Source organism: Perna viridis, chromosome 3 (genome assembly GCF_037379345.1).
Source record: "Perna viridis isolate PV_CMFRI_1.1 ecotype Kerala chromosome 3, ASM3737934v1, whole genome shotgun sequence".
Classification (NCBI taxonomy): domain Eukaryota; kingdom Metazoa; phylum Mollusca; class Bivalvia; order Mytilida; family Mytilidae; genus Perna; species Perna viridis.
The window spans coordinates 20,752,370-20,772,979 of record NC_142447.1 but is presented as its reverse complement, the minus strand read 5'-3'; the positions used below and the strand labels follow the sequence as shown (position 1 = coordinate 20,772,979).

Here is a 20,610-nt window from a genome sequence, read left to right as displayed (position 1 = left end):
AACAATACTTTGAAAGTAAGGTAATGACATCCGCTGGAGTTCAAGATAAACAGACAGCCTTCAAAAGAAGGTACATCGTTGTTTGTAAGAATCAGATTGCATCACTACGGCAACAAAAAAGAAAACGTTACTCTAAGATATAGGTTTTTTTCACTCTGTGCCATTCGATGAACTGAGGTATTGTGTTCTTTATTGTATATGACTCTTATAAAGGTTGTGTATATAAAAATCGTTTGAACTTGTATTAGTCAATCCTCATCTCACCTTGCAAAAATTAAACAAAATTTATCAAAACTAAGACAAGAAATAAATTTATATCCTTTTGTATGCATACAAAGAATCGGCAATCATGACCATGACAAAATGACTTTCAAGAAATCAGTTAAAAAAACATGGATATGAGACATTTTGTATTTTCACTTCTTCATAATGCAAAAACATACGACAAAAGAAAATCTTGAATAAAGTTCCACCATTATTAATACATCAATTGCCTATATGTATGAAAGCCAATGTAAGAAAAGCAAGATTGGATAATCATTCAATTATACATTAAATTGCTGTTTTTTGTGAGACAGGCAAGATATAGCCCACAATACCTCAGTGTTAAATGACCTCACACTGAATTTTGACAACACATTTTAGACTTACTCATTGAGAAAATCTAACAAAGAGAGTTTTGATTTCTTATTTCTCTCTTCTTGTCCCAGCATTCTATTGGTATTTTCATCGTCATCTTCTTCTATTTCCGCTTGACGGCGGAACTGAGCGCTATAAAGTATGAGAAATTATACAAGTACAATGTTATATCAGCAATTCTATATTATTGAGATCTATTAAGCTACTACTACTAATGCGTTTTAATATGAGAACCATTGGTTTACTTGTGATCTGCCCTAAACTATTTAGACAATGCAGATTGCTAAAATATTCAACTATACACATTCAGTTAAAATTTGTGGTGGTCTGAGGTCCAGTACCCTAAATTTCTGATCTAAGACCATTTGACATTCAATTTACCTAGGTTCTAGTCCTTCAAACCTTCAATTGTAGAGTTTTAATTTTCCTTAAGTGGACCACTTGAAATTTGGTAACTTACGAATTCTTTCACTTTTGAAGGCAAATTCTAACTCCTGTCATTTCACTGAACTTTACAAATTAAACATAAATGTACTAATTTTTGAAATGGTATCACATGAACTAAATTGTAATCATGATAAATAATTGCCAACTACAATTGTCTTTTGTATTTAAACCTTCTCATAAAAACTGATTGTCAAGAGCACTAACTCCATCATTCTGTAGTCAGCCATTTCATGGTTAGATTGAATTTTCAGTTTAGAAAGACTGAGAGAATGTTGTTCAATATTTCAGCCTTTTGATAAATAAAGTTTAGCTAAAGAAAGACAGTTTCAGTAAGACACATAACAAAATCAGACAGATGTCAAGTTAACCAATTTCTCATCAGTTCTCATGCATGAGAAAGCATAGAGTGATAAAAAGTACTTCCATGTAGAAAAACTTTGACAGATACAAGAAAATCACAGATACCATAATAGCAATATTAGAGTCCGATTGTACTGTATAAAGTCTATTGCACACACGATAAAAAAAAAGAGATTTCAAAATGGAAATAGAAGTATGTAAAAGCTAATTATGTTGCTTAATTCACTCCAGTTCAAAATTTTAAATTTTAGAAAAATAACAGCCAAATTATGGATAGTGATTAGAAAATTCAAAGGTCAATAACATTTGTAAATCCAAACTTATAAAGAACTGACCTTTTTCAAGAATAGTCATAATAAAATAAAAGATATAAAAGAGTGCAGAAAACTTTTTTTTAAGTGACCCCAGTGACAACCTCTTCCAATGGTCAACCACTATCAAATATTCTCAACCAACACCCAAACTTTTCATGCATCAGAAACCACACATTATGTATTTAACAGTATAAAAAAACCAAGACAGTAAACAGAGGCATTTCAAAATAATGCTTCACACATTTCTTGATATTAAAATTTTGGTTTTTGATACAATTTATGTATTATATAGAGTTAGATGCATTATTTTGATAAATCCCAATAAATCAACCAGTGACTAAAGAATGGGTCAATAAAAATATGAACTTTGAACCATTTGTTCTCAATTAGGTATGGTTCTGCCTGGAATACTATATTTACAAGGTTGAAAATGCAATATAGAAATGACAGTACAAAAAAAACAACAAAAAAACAAAAAACAAACAAAATGTAGTGTATTTGATTCTTGTATATCAAAGAAATGCTTACTACCCAAATAAATAAATAAAAATTCTTTTCATATGTACTTCTACTCTAAAAATTAAAAAAAGTCCAAAATACATGTATTTTCTTTTTTATGATGAAAACATCAACTCAGGTTGAAAAAAAAAACCCTTTTAAAAAATATTCGTTTTTAAAATCTGATCTTTTAACAATGAGTCACTGGTCCTATAGTTTCAATATTTAGATTACTAGGTTTAGCATCAAACAAAATTATTCACATGCAGTTACATCAACACACAACACCCACAGTGTCAACAGCATTCCTATAACTCCAAAACTCACAGCATATACATGCACAGCAGTATAGCATTCACAAAATATAAAAATAACGAAGCAAAAAACCTGTTAAGAAATATATACACAGTGTTGAAAGAAAAATTCAAATATAAATAAATCAACTCCTTGCACAAGAATGTGAGAAAAAGCACAAAAGGCATACACTATAGTGCGGTTCCAGGAAGTAAATTAAAATTTGCAAAAACAAAAGTAAAAACTCACTCATGTTCTGCTATAATTTTTTGTATGTAAAGGTAGGAGCGATGGTGTGGCCTGAAAACATCCATGCCATTAGTCATACATACCATTAAGTTTGTGTTTTTAAGGGTGTAGAAACTTTCAACTGATTCTTTTTTTTTATTTTGAATTCTCAAAAAATCAAAGTAACTACTAAAAAATATCAACAGATATATAAGTCTTAAAATTTACCTTATAGCATAAGAGAAACAGATCCTAACACTATTTACTCCTGAGAATTTAGATTTTTACAATTTTGATAGTTATTTTTAAGATTATTACATGCTCACCAAAAATTGCTCTTAAAATTCCTATAATCTGAATGTGCACATTTGAGATTTTTTTTTCTTTTTCCATCATCTCTTAGAGGAATTCAACAACTTAGTCTATAATTTGAAAATCTCAGATAAATATTTCTGAATAATGTCAGAAATGTATAAAATAAGGACATTACTTGTATAGACAGAAATTTAAATTCTTTGAATCTAAGCAAAAACAGATTTCAAACAGAAATTAGATAAAAAATGTTATCACATTCTTAGTAAATTACAATTACAAGAAAAATAAAAATTTAAATTGAGGTTAGGAACAAGAAGCTATGGGAAGGAATGAACTGTAAAAACACAAAGTTAAATACACATAACTATAAAAAAAATTGTGAAATGCATCTACTTTCACTTTCACAATACTGAACTATGGGCCAACACCAACATGCATGTTGAAACTATAAATAGAACATAAATGAATAAAAACATCATAATACCAACTAACAGTTAGAATAAAAAAAACTTCCATGTTATAAAACGATTATTGGTTATATATTATTATCTAGAGCTATTTCCGTTCCAATACGACAATTTCATAACAAAACATCCCAGCCGTTATACGTTATGAGTATTTTTAGAAACATACCGAAAAAATGACGCTCTTCTGTGAGAATGTGTAGGATAAAAATAATAGTATTAGTTAATTTCAACTCCTCCAAACAGTTTGTATCTTTATTACACTGTTCTATCAAATGCAATTATTGGTACCAGAATTTAATTATTGTCTACAGCTTCTTACAAAATTTAATGACTGTCTACAACTCCTTACAAATTCAAGGTTTGTCTACAGCTCCTTAAAAGAGGATGACAATACATCTGATACAAGTAGGAGTCCTAATTTCTGTATTTAGCAATGTTAAGCTTTGAAGACAACACTATTTTAAAATTTTAAATACAAAATAACCAACACTAGGTAATGGGGCATATTATTCAAGTTAAAAAAGAAAATGAAAAATGTTTTCACTTCTTATGCCAGACCTGGGTAGGTCATTTGATACATGGATTGCAATGTTAGTATAAATAATGTTACATATATAAGATCTACCTAAAATGTCATATTTAAAAAAGCTTTTTTCTTCATTGTAACCTATTCACATTTTTTCTCCACAAATTTAATTTCAACCTAAGGTTCCATAGTGGTTATGGCAAAGGGGGATAATCATAACATGAAATCAATCTTCCTACTTCGAAACATTAAATTACATTGAAAACATATAATTTAATGAAGGATGACAAACTGCACGCGGGTTAACAAAAATCAATTGAAGCAGTGGTTTTGTTAGAGAGGTTAATGCAGAATATCGATATTGCAGGTTTTATGGATAGTCAGGAAGACATTATATACATACTGTTTTGGATCTCGACCATGCCCAAGTTTATCACCTGCAAAAGACAAAAACTCTTGAATAATTACTATTTTACCTTCTACAAAAACTGCACACTGGACTGTAAGCTTTCTGTATTGATTGCAGCTAAAGGGACTACTGACAGAAACTGAACCAAATATATTAAGCAGGGTACAAATTTTTCGCTATTTTACTCAATAGACATAATGACATGACAAACCAAACCCTTGAAAAAATTTTATTCCATAAAATATCATGTTTTTTCGAAAATTTAAAATCCATGAATATCTCCATGAAACATCGAAAAAGATAAGTTTAAAGAGAATTTCATGGATTTTAGGTCAAGAATACCCCAAGGTCAACATGTCATTCCAATCAGAATATACAGCAATCAATCATCAAAAACCTTTACTCCTATATGATATACATATCCTAGGAACCGGACCAGGAAAATTCAAATTGAACTCATTTAATATAAGTATGCAAAGGACAAAACAAAAATATAATGAAAAAGGAAATGGTAAATGTAAAAGAGACAAAATCCCCACAGGGATGAAAAATGTCAGCTCAATGCCATCCATGGGTCTTCAATGAATGACGAGAAATCCCTAATATCACACGGCAAGCTGCAAGTGGCCCCAAAATATTATACACAGTTACAGAAAAATAGTTTCCTCTATGTACTCCATCAACATGAAAGTAAACTCAAAGTGAAAACAAAACAACACATACAGAGGCCAGAAATTCCTCGTTTTGGTCAAGGACCAAACAAAAGACTTCCATACAGATATTTTGTTGCTGCCACTAATCAGTTTCTTATCTTGATGAGACAAATAGTAGCAAAGGCTGTAAACACCGAGTTTTATTATCTTTTTTCCTTCTATGAGAAACAGATTGCATTATAGAGATTTTTGCCTGAGTTCATTTTTTGTCCAGTACCTGACGAAACAGCTTGTGGTATTGAAGGTGTAGACTGAGCTTTTGTCATACTGGAATGTTGAGGAACAGTCAGTTTTGAAATTTCTTCCTCTGAGTCACCACTCTGAACGATCTCCTCCGATAAATTCCTGACCTGAGCCTAAAAGAGAAAAGACAAATATCGTAACCATGATTTATAAGTTGACATCAACGGGAAGTAATACTATAAAAACAGAAATTCTGAAGCACTAATATAAAGGTTGGGTAAAAATAAAAATAAATATAAGCAATGAAAAATGACAGTAAAATGAAATACAATGTATAGAAATTCATAGTGTAAAAGAATATAAAAATTTGCATTTTTCTAAAAGAATTTTTATGCACATTCTTGAATCTTTTTTTTATTTTATTATTATTTGTTAGTGTGGAATATAAAAAATTGTATTTTTCTAAAGGAATTTTTAATGCAGACTGTTACACATTACAATTTTGCTTTTGTTTATATTTTGTTCATTATATTTAAGTTTTTGGTATGTAGAATTTACACTTTTCTTTTAGAAAACACTATTGTTTAAATTCTCATTAACATTATAGATGTTTCAAAATACTACTGTAATCTAGAGCAGTTTGCAGATTTCTATGACTAATCTCACTTTTTTCTTGTCCCGAGGAGAAACCAGTTCCTGCTGTAGATGGTATAGTGTTCCAATGAGGGATTCCCCAGCTTGTTCAAAACTTCTATCATCTGCAACTTCTTTGTCTATAAATAGAAACAATATCCAAAATATTAAACAAACGAACAAAAACAAACAAAAAAAACCCAAAAAAACAAAAAACAACATTTTTGATATTTTGTTTGAATAGCCATAGTAAACAGAAATTTACATTCAGTTCTTCATATAACCTGTGTTCTTAGTAGATAAAAATTATATAGAATGCACTGTAAATTTCAAAATTAAGGGAGGTAACTCTGTAAATGACTATAAAATAGAACAGAATCTATTGAAATTTCAATGCTGATTATCTCCTAAGAGCAGGTAGATTTGAAGGAAAAATTACACATTTCATAATATAGACCAATAAAACAACTTAATTACAAAAATAAAAATATGTAGCCTTTTTTGAGGTGTATCACATTTTTCAGATTTTGCATGATTCTTACAAAGACTGTTACTTAATTACATGAATCCTACATTTGAAATTCCCACACCTACCATATTGTTTATTGTAGAAATTTAAACATTCTTTGTAGGAGAAACAGTCATTTATTTATTTCATTAAATTGTACAAGGTATTTTCATGATTTTGATTGAATTTATTGATTTTTTTTGTTTAAATCATCAATAAAAAGATTAAATATAAAGTACTGACATTTACAGAGCGGTAAACTGGGAACCATTCTTCATCAGTTTCTTCCGATAAAAATATTGTGATCATCATATCAACTTGCCAATTCTATTTCATCCAAATAAAGGATTATTAAGCTACTGTTTCATCAGAGTGTACCATCCTTTATATTCATACATTTTCACGTTTTTTACTGTTTTTTTTTCTTTTTTATAATCCAAAGTCCCTACTACATTCAAAAAGAATATTAATTTTTTTTTCTATGATTTTCCAAAATTATTTTGCCATTCGGATACAAGATCCAAATCTGCTTCAAGCATATACCCCTGCAGTGACAGTTTATTGACTCAGAAATGTCTTTTCAGGATTTTAATATTAAGTTCTTTGATTATGTCAGTTTTAGATGAACCACAAGGTCAATCATTTTTTCTGGAGTTGCATTAGCAACACAATACTGTATCTGTTTCATTCATTGCGTCATAGTCATGGTCTATTGATTTTTTAACACTTTCACATTTAGAACTTACAAAAAGGACTTGAGCATCCAGATTCTGATGGGGAGATACTAAGGGCATCCATGTCTACTGGATTTTGTCGATTAGGAGATAAATTATCTTCCTTGGCATCTTGAAAGGAATCGTCATCATCTGTATCATCTCCATCTAACTGGTTTAAACTTGCACTGAAAAAGAAAATGGAGTATGTCTTCCATATCAGTATGACAAAATCACAAACAGAGATATGGTATCTTCTATCACAATCTTCAATGTCACTGTGATTTTTATGGTAAGAATGTGTTAATGTTAAGCAACCATTTAAGTAGGGGTATGGAGAACATACTGTTACCACTATTTCTGCTGAAGGAAAACCTAAAATTAAACAAAGAATTAAATAGCATTCCAGCTAAGAATCATGCAAAATGTGATATATAGTTGGAAAGCCTACATATTTTTATTTTTGATATTTTGTTTAAAATGCTTTAGTAAACAGAAATTAGCACTTGGTTTTTCATACAACCTGTGCTCATAGGAGATAAAAATTGTATAGAATGCACTGTAGAATTCAAGATTAAGGGAGGTAACTCTGTAAATGACACTGAAATACAACAGAATCTATTGGATTTTCAATGTTGATTATCTCCTAAGAGCAGGCAGATTTGAATGAATTATTACACAATTCATACTATAGACCCATAAAACAACTTAATTACAAAATTAAAATATGTAGCCTTTTTTAGGGTGTATCACATTTTTCAGATTTTGCATGATTCTTACAGACAGCTACTTAAATGTACAATAATAAGAAGATTTAAACTGTTTATAGAACTAAGATTCAAACATCTATGTAATGGTAGAGAGTTAAAATCTCCCTGTCATTGTCCAGTTAACTACCGAAGAATTTCATTACAACTCTATTCTTGAGATATTGCTGCTTGGACGTTAAACCCCAACAAACAAACAAACTATTCTTTAGATAGCTATTTAACTGGCTGTAAAGAATAAAATCTATTGACTGAAGGTCCTGTGCATCAAAACATTGAACTGAACAATGTTACATTTCAACCTAATGAATAGCATTTAGAATATACATATACTATAGACATTAATGACTGATAAAAAACATAAACTTGTGATCAACAAACAATGTCTACCAGAACATAAAGAAGAACAAGAGAAAGGTGCTGTACCAGCAATAAAGGAATTATTGATTCTCCAAAAAAATGATCTGTCCAAAACAGATAGGAGAATTGTATTATCAATAGCTTACTCAAAACAGTTGTACCACAATGGTTCAATTAGAACTGAGAGGAAAACAGTACAAGTAATGGGTTACTCACAAACGAAAGAAGAGCTGTACCAGCAATGGACCACTCAGGACAAAGTGGACAGATGCACCAGCAGTTGTTCACAAGAAAAAGAGCTATACCAGCAATGGATCACTGAGAACAAAGTGGACAGATGTACCAGCAATTGTTCACAGGAAGGAGAGCTGTACCAGCAATAGGCCACTGAGAACAAAGTGGACAGGTGTACCAGCCATTGTTCCCAGGAAGGATAGTTGTATCAGCAATGGATCACTGAGAACAAAGTGGACAGGTGTACCAGCAATTGTTCACAGAAAGGAGAGTTGTACCAGCAATAGATCACTGAAAACAAAGTGGAAAGATGTACCAGCAATTGTTCACAGGAAGGAGAGCTGTACCAGCAATAGGCCACTGAGAACAAAGTGGACAGGTGTACCAGCCATTGTTCCCAGGAAGGATAGTTGTATCAGCAATGGATCACTGAGAACAAAGTGGACAGATGTACCAGCAATTGTTCACAGAAAGGAGAGTTGTACCAGCAATGGATCACTGAGAACAAAGTGGAAAGATGTACCAGCAATTGTTCACAGGAAGGAGAGTTGTACTAGCAATAGTTTGCTAAGAACAAAGAGCACAGCTTTACCAACAGTTAATCACTCACAACATTATGTACCAGTATTGTTATTTTGGTCAGATACTGTTATATACATCTATATTGCTTTTAAAACAAGCTATTCAGTACTGGTATAAAGTTCAGTCTTAAAGCCACTTTGTCCTCCAGTATAGTGAGGAAATGTGCCGCAATATCAGTAAATTTCTAAATTTATATTTATTTCAGTATAACATCAAAATGTCAACCATAACACTCTTTGTATATGACAAAAACATTTCCTTATAACATTTCTAGTAGAAGTATTAGACTTCTCTCTCTCAGATTACTCTCTATTTGTCTATTGTACAACTTAATCATGCAGTCTAATTGTCTATGAAGAACAATTATGGCATCAGAGTGAAATTTTATGTTCAGTTATACAACATGTTCCTTCAAACAGTATACTTCATACAAGCTCACTGTCAGCATTGGTTTTTGAAGCTTGGAACTATTGGCTCTGGAATGGCAGTAATTTTCCATTTATGCACATTAAATATTATCTCAACTGAATCTAGTATCAAATTGTTTGCAACTAACAGACATTATGGAAACTATAAATATCTGACCTTATCCTTAATGGAGGTTTGAAAACTAGTTCTGATGTTTTATTTATTTTTATCAGATACAGAATCTGAAAACTCTCTCTAACATGAAAACTATATTTCCTGAACATAAATTCTTTTTTAACAGTAATATCTAAAATTTGGCAGAATAAGATAATGGAAGAATCTGGGATAGGATGTTATCTGTCAAAACTTATTCAGGTAGAGGGGATTTATACAAGACATTTGGAGTTTACTGAAACAGTAGTCCAGCTGTAAAACTCAACTTCATGTGTATGACCTGGATTTCTGGCAAAAAACTTGATTCTAGAAAGTGAAACATATTATTTACCATAAAAATCAAAATCTACAATGTTACATATAGGTTTTCTAAATCTCTTACATTAAGGTATATTTGTATATTTTCCTAGATTTTGCAACTTTTCTTTATGAATCCTAGAAGCTACATTTATAGGTAAATTAATTAGTGCAAAACACTGGAAAGAACTATAGATTTTTAATTCAGAGACAAATATCACATCAAGAAAGTGATATAAGCAGTGTGATTCCAAGTTAACTAGGCAACTGTTATGTTTAGGTTATGGAGGAGATTGAAGCTGCCTAGATGTAGATATTAGGCCTGTGGTTGCTGAGTAGATTAAGATTGCCTAGCCATAGATATTAGGTCTATAGAGGAGATAAAGGTTGCCTAGCTGTAAATCTCAGGCCAACAGATGATATTGACGTTGCCTAGCTGTAGATCTTAGGTCTGTTGAGGAGATTAAAAATGCTTAGCTGTAGAATTGGTCAGCAGAAGAGACTGAGGTTGCCCAGCCATATATTTTTAATCGGTTTGTAAAGAAACAATGAGAATGTCTAGCAATGCATGTTTGGTCAGTGGAGAAGACTGAAGTTGCCCATAGATCTCAGGTCTCTATAGGAGATTGACTTTGCCCAGCTGTAGTTCTTATGTCCATGGACAAGATTGAGGTTGCCTTGTAGTAGATCTAAAAATGGCCCTGTAGAAATTATGGCTGCCTAGCCACAGATCTAAACTCTTATGATGTGGCATAGTGGTTGAATAACAATAAATCCTTATCCCTTTTTTAAAGTGAGGAGACACTTTTTCCTCAGAAGACCTAAAGCTCGGAGTTGCAGTTAAGACACCATAAATACAAGAAATCTCAAGGTAATAGATACTTTAAGCATAAGGCTCTGAAGACAAAGGGGTCTTAATGCAATTTCAAAGGTGAAAGAAATTAATAGCAACCATAAAGACCCTCAATATGCACCATTAAGCAGACACAGCAATGATGCACCAATTATCAGATAACAGATAAATCTGCAATTGTTATCAATATAAGTGAGTTCTCAGTACAGGTGATCTGCTGAGAGGTTCATCACATGCAAAGTGGGGAAAATGTGTGGGATGAAAAACATATGGAAAAGCACAAGCAAACAGTTCTGGCCTTTTATTTACAGCAATTGTTTATTTCAGTAGACCATTGAACAGGCATTCTTGTTAGGTCTCTAAGGAATGCCTTATGTCTATTTGTAGTTAAACACAGGTAATTCAAGAATAATTTTTGTGTTGGGTGTGTTTGTTTACAATTTTTTAAAAACATTTTTCACGTTTGATTTAAAGTTTATGGTATACACAAGTGAATTTGGCATTATCAAAATGGTAAACATTAATACTAGCTGTTATACAGCTTAAGAATGCTTGCTACTCATGTTCAGACTCCTTTGGTTTTATTCATTTCATAGCATTGATATTTTTTGATAAGTGACTCCCACTTTTCTTTTCATAATTTCATTAAACACACCTTAAAATGATACTTGGGAATGGAATTTTTTTTTATGAAACCTTTGTTATTTCTTTGGGTTTGTAATAGATAAAAACCTACTAAGACAAAACAAGTAAAATCAAGAGAAATCCTTTTCCCATCAAAATTTTCAATGCTTATATTTCAAAAACGAGCATACTGACCCATCAATTTTTTGTACTAATTACATTGTTCTAGCAAGAAATATCTCTAAAGATTTCACAACCCTTTGAAATGCCTGTTATTCTTAAACACAGCAGCGGACATCCTTCAATGGAGGTGTTGGAGTGGAATAATATTTCAAGCTGGATAGATTTTGTTTCAAAACCATAATAAATTGGTTTTGACACAGTGTGAAAATTGGTCTAACTTCAGACTACACAAAGAAAAGTCCATAGAATGATAACAAAGAAAAAAATTTTCAAAGACTTTTGTTACCCTGCAAAAAAATCTAAAAATGTTGGAATTACACAGAAAAAACCAAGCACTTGTAAACCACAAATACAGTGTTCTAGGATTTTTCAGAAATTGAGGTTTCCTCGGGAAAAATCCATATAAAACTTTCCCACAGTCAATGACTGCTTCCCTAACAAAACAAATCTTTACAGCATATGAAGTTTTCAACTTGCCATGGGAAAGTGTAATTAAGTACGTAACTTCCCCTGACCCAAATTTCACATGCCCCGGGTAGCGGGAAATAGGAATCCTAGAATACTGAAATAAGTAATATATTTGCAATTTTTCGAAAGGAATAGGTCAAGCAAGATTTTTTAAGGGCTTCTTGAGGTCACAATGTGATCAGCATTGTCCAAACAAGACTTTAAAAAAAAATGTCTGAGGAGCAATAACCCTTGCAAATCTGAGAAAAAAACATGCAATTAATGGCTTCAATATTTCCCAAAACTTCCACTATACAGGATTTGATGTAGCAAGACAAGAGTATGGCTTATTTGTTGACATTGGGGATAAAAGGTTGCAATTTTCAAATCTACATCCAATATATCTGTCATTGTGATAATCATGTCACTTCTTATTTCCCATCTCAGTGATGCTAACAAGTATCCAAACAACAATTTGTTTAGAAAAATATTGGAATAATCAGCAGAGGATAACAGAATAGGCATAGTATGTTCCCTAAATCAAATTTCTATTGCAAAGCAGCATATTACCCACAATCTTTCATCTATAATGAAACGATAAATCTGAATTAATTGGAAAGCCAAAGTCTACCGACCTATCTTTTTGAGTGAGACTCAACATCCTTTCATTACAATGGAGTTCTTTCGAGTTTCCTATTGGGTCATTCCTATCTAAGGTCAAATACCAACAAGGAATACTTATACAGAGGTCATGGTCAGTAGGACAGATTCTCCTTCATACCGCATGTAACTAACAAGCAGCCTAATATGGTGAGAGCCATCAATTAAAGATAAAATAGCAGGTTCTTAGTACACAAAGAATAAAAGCTAGAAAACAAATGAGTATACTGTCATAAAAATAACTGTTAATTAAGTTTGGAATGAAAAAATTCCCAATGATATTGTCTGCCATTAAGTCTATTCTGTAATGACCAGTGTATCATTACACGGGGCAATTAATCATCATGTTGGTTGATGTTAAAATATAGGCTGGAACAACAGGGTTGAGCAGAGCTTGCATATATTCATTGGGATGAGATGATCAGTGGCTTTCATCTACTTCAAATAATAGTCACCACTCACTCACATCAATCAGATGTTTTGGACCACAATTACTATCAAAAACAGGTTTTCCCCACTGCTTTCATTCTTCAGTCAAACTAAAACTATGGGCAGAGCTGGTGGGAGGATATTGAGTTTAAACTGTTTCAGACATCTGTAAAACTGCAATAAAGAATAGAGTAGAATGGCAAAGTCTTTGAAAAGTAAGTTTCTGATAATATCAAATGTCAATGAAAAAAGGGAGGAATGTATCTCAAAATTTTAATCTGAGTATATATATTTTTCAATATGTACCGATCCATTGTCCAATGCCACATTTTACAACACACCACAGAGACATGACCATGAAACTTCGCCAAGGAACATCAACATCAAATGATATGTAAGGTGACTGGGCTAATGGTAATTCATGGTCAAGTCTTCATTACTGTAAACATTGAACTGTTTTATCAATTCAACCTAAGGCAATCACCTAAAACTTCAGTCAAACTGTGATAATTTGTTTGCTGTCTGTGGAACTTCACAGGTTTTATGGCAAAAATATTACCTCCACTGATTGTTTTTTTATAGCGACAAAACATTAATCTTGCTGCAAACTATCTCTGGTTAGTTGATATAGAAGAAATTAAGGGATAAAGAGAGAAATGAACCTTTCTTCAAGGTGATGCTGCAAGGTTACTAGAAATTTTGTTCTAAAGATGCTTCATACCTGGATGCAAAGGGAGTTTCTACACTCCCCCTAAAACAAAGCACATTGTCATATTTTATATCTTAATTGACACTTGTCATTTTTACATATCTATAATGGGAAAAGATGAACTAATAGTCCTCAAAACACATATTAGTCTAGAAGACAAATATACTATTTCTTTAATTAAACTTTCTAGTGAGTCCTGTGATTCAACCATGTTTCAGAGCTTTCTCAGAACAGTGAGCAGTAATTCTAGAAAAAAAAGTAAAATCAAGCACTTAGAGACAAACTGTGGAGGACTACCCCACCCTCCCCACTACACCTGCAATGAAGACTAAACTACTCTCCAAAACTCACTTACTGAACAAAAATTGACTTGGAATACCTTCCCCAAAGCTCATGCACTTACTGAACAAAAATGGACTTGGAATACCTTCTCCAAAACTCATGCACTTACTGAACAAATATGGACTTGGACTACCTTCCCCAAAGTTCATGCATTAACTGAACAAAAGTAAAATGGAGCAATGAAATTACTCAGCCGTAACATGATCTTATACTTCATTGTTTTCTCAGTTTCATGCCTTCCAAGTCAGTACAGTGTATTGTTAGTGTGTTTTTTAACTTTTTAAAAGACTTACGGAACAAAAAATAACATTGAAGGCCAAATAGATACTGTGTGACTGTTACAAAGACAATTTATATGACTATTCCATCTAACCTTGAAAAAAAAAGTTTGTACAAAAAAGTCAGAGATGTTGTAAGCTTTAAGTGACAATATCAACTAATGCCTTGTAATTTTACTTCGTTAGTAAAGAGGAAACAATTAATTGCCCACACTGAGTAAATTAGTACAAGGAAATGCCAAAGCTTGAAATGAAATTGAATTTCTATTAAAGATAGAAAAAGAATGGAAATAACAATACACAGACATGGAAATTACACAATTCTCTTAAATAACTCAAGAAAAAGAATTCCCTTACACGTAAATGTTTTTAAAGACAAAATTAGTGAAACTATTAGTTTAAAATTATGTCTTTACACTATAATTACAAACTATCACTAAAGAAGTTTTGAAAGAAATGAGCAAATAAGGAAGTTAAGACAAAACACATAACAAAATGTATCTTACTAAAATCCATTTCTTCGGACACTGCCATGTCTAGAAAATTAGAGAAGTCATTACAATAGGTAATGAAAATGACAAAATGTATTTAGTTCATACAAATTTGTTACACTCCCAGGGGCTGTTACAGCACAGACAATGATGATGTTCATAAGATGGATTAAGTCTTCCCATGGTTACAAAACAATAATTTGATGAACTGCTTCAAGTAGTGATAAACAGGACAATTGAGAAAGAAATTAAAATTTTCTATCAGACATAAATTCAAATATCTATGGAATTAATTAACAAATACCTGACTAAAAATTCTAAAGCACAGGAAGACCAACTTGATCCTTGAACTTAATCACTGTATGCACTATAAATATTACTCTGGAAGTTTAGACAAACAATGTCAGTCAAGGTAACTATTCATTTTCATTTTTTGATATCATCTTGAATATGGGTATTCAAAAGTTTGATCTCTAGAGGGGTTTAAAAAAGACAGATAATTAATGTCAATTGATTTCTATATGATTATCTTCATGCTTCCTAATTCCACAGCAAAAACAATTCCAAAAAAATCTTTAAATCTTTCATGAAATACAGTGAAAACACATGAGACTCGCCATTTCTTTTTATTCTTAATTTTATATTGGAAGGTTTCAGAATATCACATAAACAGATCACAATTAGCCTAAACAGCCCTCTTAATATTTTATCATTATGACAAATATTTAAAAAAATATTTCAAAAACACAGGTTTTTACAAACTTTTTACAAACAGACTTTTCCAAGATTTCAAAATCAAGCAGATGAAATAGATAACGGACTAGTACACAATGGGTTGTAAGTCTTGTTGCATGACTCTGTGAACATATAAGAATAGGTCCCTAACTCCCATTTACAAAAACACAGGATGACGTAAGTTGCTTATAGGAATAAATTCAGTAAAAAATCCCACTGCTTTCAATGCAAAGAGTAATCAAGGGAACCAAGATTATAGCGGTAATCAAAAGAATGTAATCCAGGGACAAAGACCCGACATGGAAAACAGACATACACAACAAAGAACATAAAGTAACTAAAATCATACATACAAAGTAACAAAAGCAAATGAGCAACTCGGACTCCACTAAAAGCTGGGAGCATGGACCAGGTGCACTGGTAGGGCAAGTGTCCTATGCTTTTCTAGAAACACCCGCCGAGTGAAAATCCATATTTCAAGTGATGCCCCTTGTGAATAAACCTTTAGAAATCAAGCAGTTTTATGTATCACTCTTTCAGGTCCATGAGCCAAGTTATCCTTTGCAACTTTCAAAACATAGGGTCATGCAGCATTTTTTGGCCATTTCCATGGCTTCTTTACATACAATGTGAAAATGTGCTAAATTTTAACCCTAGCCCCCACCACTGTTTAAAGTACTGTGAAAAAAAGATTAAACAGCAAAATAAAGAACTGGCATATTCTGAAGTGCAAAACTGAAATTTCTTTCAAAATACATTTTTATATTAAATTGAAAAAATATTATTCAATCCCATGGCCACTGGCCTTCTCTTCATGACAGATTGTTCTCCCCAAAAGGGGCGGTCCTTGTGATGTCATGAATATTTACTACATTTTTATCTATAGAGTAAAGACTATGTTGATCAATCCCATTCTATAATAAGTTAGGTCTTAATACAAAATAGAACTGATAACTATGCATCATACTGTAATATTATAACTTGTAAACTAAATACAAATTGGTCCTTTACACAGAAGAAATTTTGGATCAAAACTAAATCTAGAATAAGACTTACAGGTCCTATTAGACTTATATGAGCCAACGAAACTTGACTTGGCAAAGAATTTCAACTTAGAATGATGCAGTAGTATTTTACCATCTAAAATTATGCAATAATAGATTAGCAGGTCTAATTTTTTTTACAAAGCTATTTGGCAAATTGACGAGGATGTTACAATTTTGAAATTAGTTCTCTTTAAATGATGAAAAAGCTATCAAAATTGACAAGAATGTTAAAATTTAAAATTAGTTTTGTTTAAATGATGAAAATGCTTTCAAAATGTTTTGAATTGTTGATTGCAGTGACAACCATATCAGGAAATAGTAAAAGATTTGTTTTAACCAATATCATAGGATGACAGTTTATTTTCTCCTTCCCAATTAATGTAATGCATCATTTCAGAGTAATGTAATGCAGCACTGGAGTACAATCAACCTAATTAAAGAGACAGAGGAAAAAAAAACACTCAAAACAAGAAAATATTTTGACAATTAATGCAACAATGCAAAGATCCAGCATTATCAGATCAGTCAAGCAATTTAACTACATAAATTCATATATGTTTAAGTTAATACCACAAGTTATACATTTGTTTCATGCTATTATATTGAATCCTGTAAAGGTAAATTTTCATTTAATGTCAGTGAATACACATGCATGTACAAGTCAACAATTAACATAAGCTCTTTAAAGCTTTTTGACCAAGGGGAGATTTACATCCGTTTGGCTATTGTGAGCTTCTTGCATGGGTTGCATGGGTTGTTGGTGAGGAAAGTCCAAAGTTCAACGCTGGAAAATCGATAAAACCTCTGGGCTAGGGTAGGCGCCTAGAAATCTTGACAAAACTGGGGCTCAAACCCAAGGAGATGTCTACCTCATTGATACAAGTCAGCACCTTAACCACATGGCCACCCTGACCCTGTCCCATCTAAAATCTAAAACCTGTGTATACAAGACACTTTTTTATATAAAATTTAATTGTATCTTGAACCTGTGTAATCCAAACCAATCTTAAAATTTAAAAGAAGTTCAGTTTAGACAGGTTTCTCTGTGCTATAAACAATGGAAAGATGAACAAAGTTTAAACTGGTTTGGCATTTCTTTTGTTGGAGGGACATAAAGAACCAAATATGTTTCGATTGATCTTTTAAGGGCTGTTCCATTTACAAACATGAAGTTACAGGTGTTGTCATGCTAGGTATACCCCCATACAGGAACTGACATCTACAGGAACCTTTTATGTTTTAGTGGACAAACTTAAATAGGATATATTTCGCCCCACTTTAAACATAAAATTTGCTAGTAAAAATGTAAAGTATTGGTATAGGCAAAATCATTTCACATTTCACATGAAATTCGGGTAAATGGAGCCTTCAAATGAAAGCATTAAGTGAATTTCACATTAATTACATTTTTGCCTGTGTAGTCATTATAAAATTACACTTTTTCCTGTGTAGTCATTATAACATAACACTAAGTAACAAACTATTCAATTCACGTTAGTACTTCTACCACCTTATTCTTAGACAATGTTTTTTTTCTATAAACTAACCCCAGTGACTTTGAAATGATTAAATCACAGATGTTACAAACTTAAAACTTTTATACCAATTTCAAGAAATGAGGGTTATCAAATGATTCAAATAAATGAATAAAAGAAGCAAATTAGCTTTCTGAACTTCTGTGATTCAAAATAAAGATAAAAACATGAATATAACACAAAATATGTATGAATACCTTTTTCTTTGAGAAGAGGAAGTTTGGTTCACATATTTGTTGCTAAGATCTTCAGCAATAGTTGAGGTCTGAGGACACCAGCTATTCCTGCGTCTTACGCCTGGTAAATTATCTCCATAGTATTCTTTGATGAATCTATTCAAACTAGAATCCAATTTAATATCATCAGAACTATCAAGAGTGATGCCATTTACACGAATCTGTACACTAGAATCATCCTCCGAGATGATCTGGATGTCAGGATTAGGGACTTCAGAAAATGGGGTGGACTCCTCGACCTGGACTGACTGTTCCTCATCTTTGGCCAGATTGTGCATAGAATTGTGGTGCCCTACAATGAAACTTTATCAAGTTAAACAAGGGCAACACTTCCCCATGCTATGAAAAACAAGTACTATCTTTGAAAAAAAGATAGCTGACACAGTAAAATTTTGGTTTTTTTTTTTCTTATAAGTTTCTACATTTCATTCAGGAAATAACACATGGCACACAATTTCAATTTTCAATACAGTTTTTTTGCACACCACTTAGTATATGGCCAATCGGAAACAGAATAGGGATCAGGTGACTTACGTGTCCATAGAAGAGTGTCCTTCAGGTCAAAGAGTAAAAAGCGAAACTATACCGTAGGTGTCTGAAAGAATCTTAGATCAGGACTACACTAAGTATCCTTAGAACAGTGGATCAAGCCTTTGAACAAGTGAACCTATTCAAAGCATTAAGTTCACAAAGCATCCCAAAAACACAAATACAATTTCTACTGTAGAAGCAAAAGGTCATCCAAAATTATCAACCATTCTAATATGACGTCCTTAAAAGGCTTTGAGACCACATCTGTGGTTGATTTTCGATTGCTACATGAGCAGCACATGATTTATTGGGCATGGCTTCTATTTGTTTAAATTACTGCCGAGTGCACCATCATGTATGAAAACAAACAACAACAACTGTCAATGAATGAAATGTTTCAACCCTGATGTTGTACATGTCCATGTGTGACCTTAATGCAAACAACTAGTGTCATATCTAACATTGTTCTACTTAATTCGCCCTTTCATTCATTATAAAAAAAAATAATACAAAGCACTAAGTGTCACTACCGACCATTTCAACTGACAAAAAGTTAAGTGTACAGTCAAATATGGACAAAAATGACCTGTCTAAGGTTACTATATTAGGTCATGAAATGTAAAAAAAAAAGTACAGAAATTGTCCTATTAGAATAAAAATGCATTACAGAAACTCCAGTTTATCATTATATTACCAGAGGCTCACCATTTATGCTGATATTTTACCCCTTAGTGACGCTCAGGGTAAAATAATGTGGCATAAATGGTCAGCCCATGGTAAAACTGATAAACTGGAGTTTCAATGATTTATTTCTTAATTTCCTGTCAATAGTATTGGTTTTAGCCAAGAAGTTACATTGCCATGCGAAACAACAAAAAAAAACCTGGATGAGAACAATTTTGTGCTGGTTCATTCCTAGAATGTATATTAACATGAAGCTGGACACATTATAGAGCTAGTTACACAACCAATCATCCTTTTTAATGATAAATGGCAAAGTCCCATAAAATAGTTGATATTGGGCAGCAACCAAAATGAAAACATATGCCCCGTCTATATATATAGCCATAACCTATTTGAACTCCATTCTGCAATAGGGACGTTAGATAATAGTGACAAAATTTAGACAAAATGATGGAATGATGGATGGACAAGGCAATTCCAATTTATCAGCAACTTTATAATTTTTCAATTGTCCATTCATTCTGCCTGATATTTTTTTCTATCTTAGGCTACTGTTAATATACTAAAATATATTGGCAATATCCAATGACAATGTTAATTCAAGTGGACTGTGGTATCGCTGATAAACACAATAACGTCAGTTTTGAATGTCTCAACAGAATATCACATATCACCGTATTGAGCTCACTGTGATATTTTCAGTCTGGATCTCAAAACAGCAGTGTTTCTGTATATACCACCCACTCTTTGAATAGAGT

At 32.2% G+C, this 20,610-nt stretch overlaps 1 protein-coding gene across 32 annotated transcripts in view; it reads right to left on the bottom strand.

The window, feature by feature from the left end:
* The window catches only part of LOC148621393 (rho guanine nucleotide exchange factor 28-like), a 145,580-nt gene that overhangs the window by 64,357 nt on the left and 60,613 nt on the right, over positions 1 to 20,610 (bottom strand). For 15 of the 32 annotated variants that reach the window (XM_088575688.1, XM_088575689.1, XM_088575698.1 and 12 more), the window contains exons 12-19: positions 18,599 to 18,929; positions 15,101 to 15,130; positions 7,281 to 7,435; positions 6,060 to 6,166; positions 5,428 to 5,566; positions 4,492 to 4,525; positions 2,802 to 2,852; positions 652 to 771 (exon numbers count right to left, since the gene is read on the bottom strand). In XM_088575688.1, the coding sequence (XP_088431814.1) occupies positions 652 to 771; positions 2,802 to 2,852; positions 4,492 to 4,525; positions 5,428 to 5,566; positions 6,060 to 6,166; positions 7,281 to 7,435; positions 15,101 to 15,130; positions 18,599 to 18,929 (967 nt within the window). Of the gene's footprint in view, positions 1 to 651; positions 772 to 2,801; positions 2,853 to 3,728; positions 3,747 to 4,491; positions 4,526 to 5,427; positions 5,567 to 6,059; positions 6,167 to 7,280; positions 7,436 to 15,100; positions 15,131 to 18,598; positions 18,930 to 20,610 lie in introns of all 32 variants that reach the window. The other 17 variants (XM_088575709.1, XM_088575713.1, XM_088575718.1 and 14 more) reach the window with 8 other exon arrangements.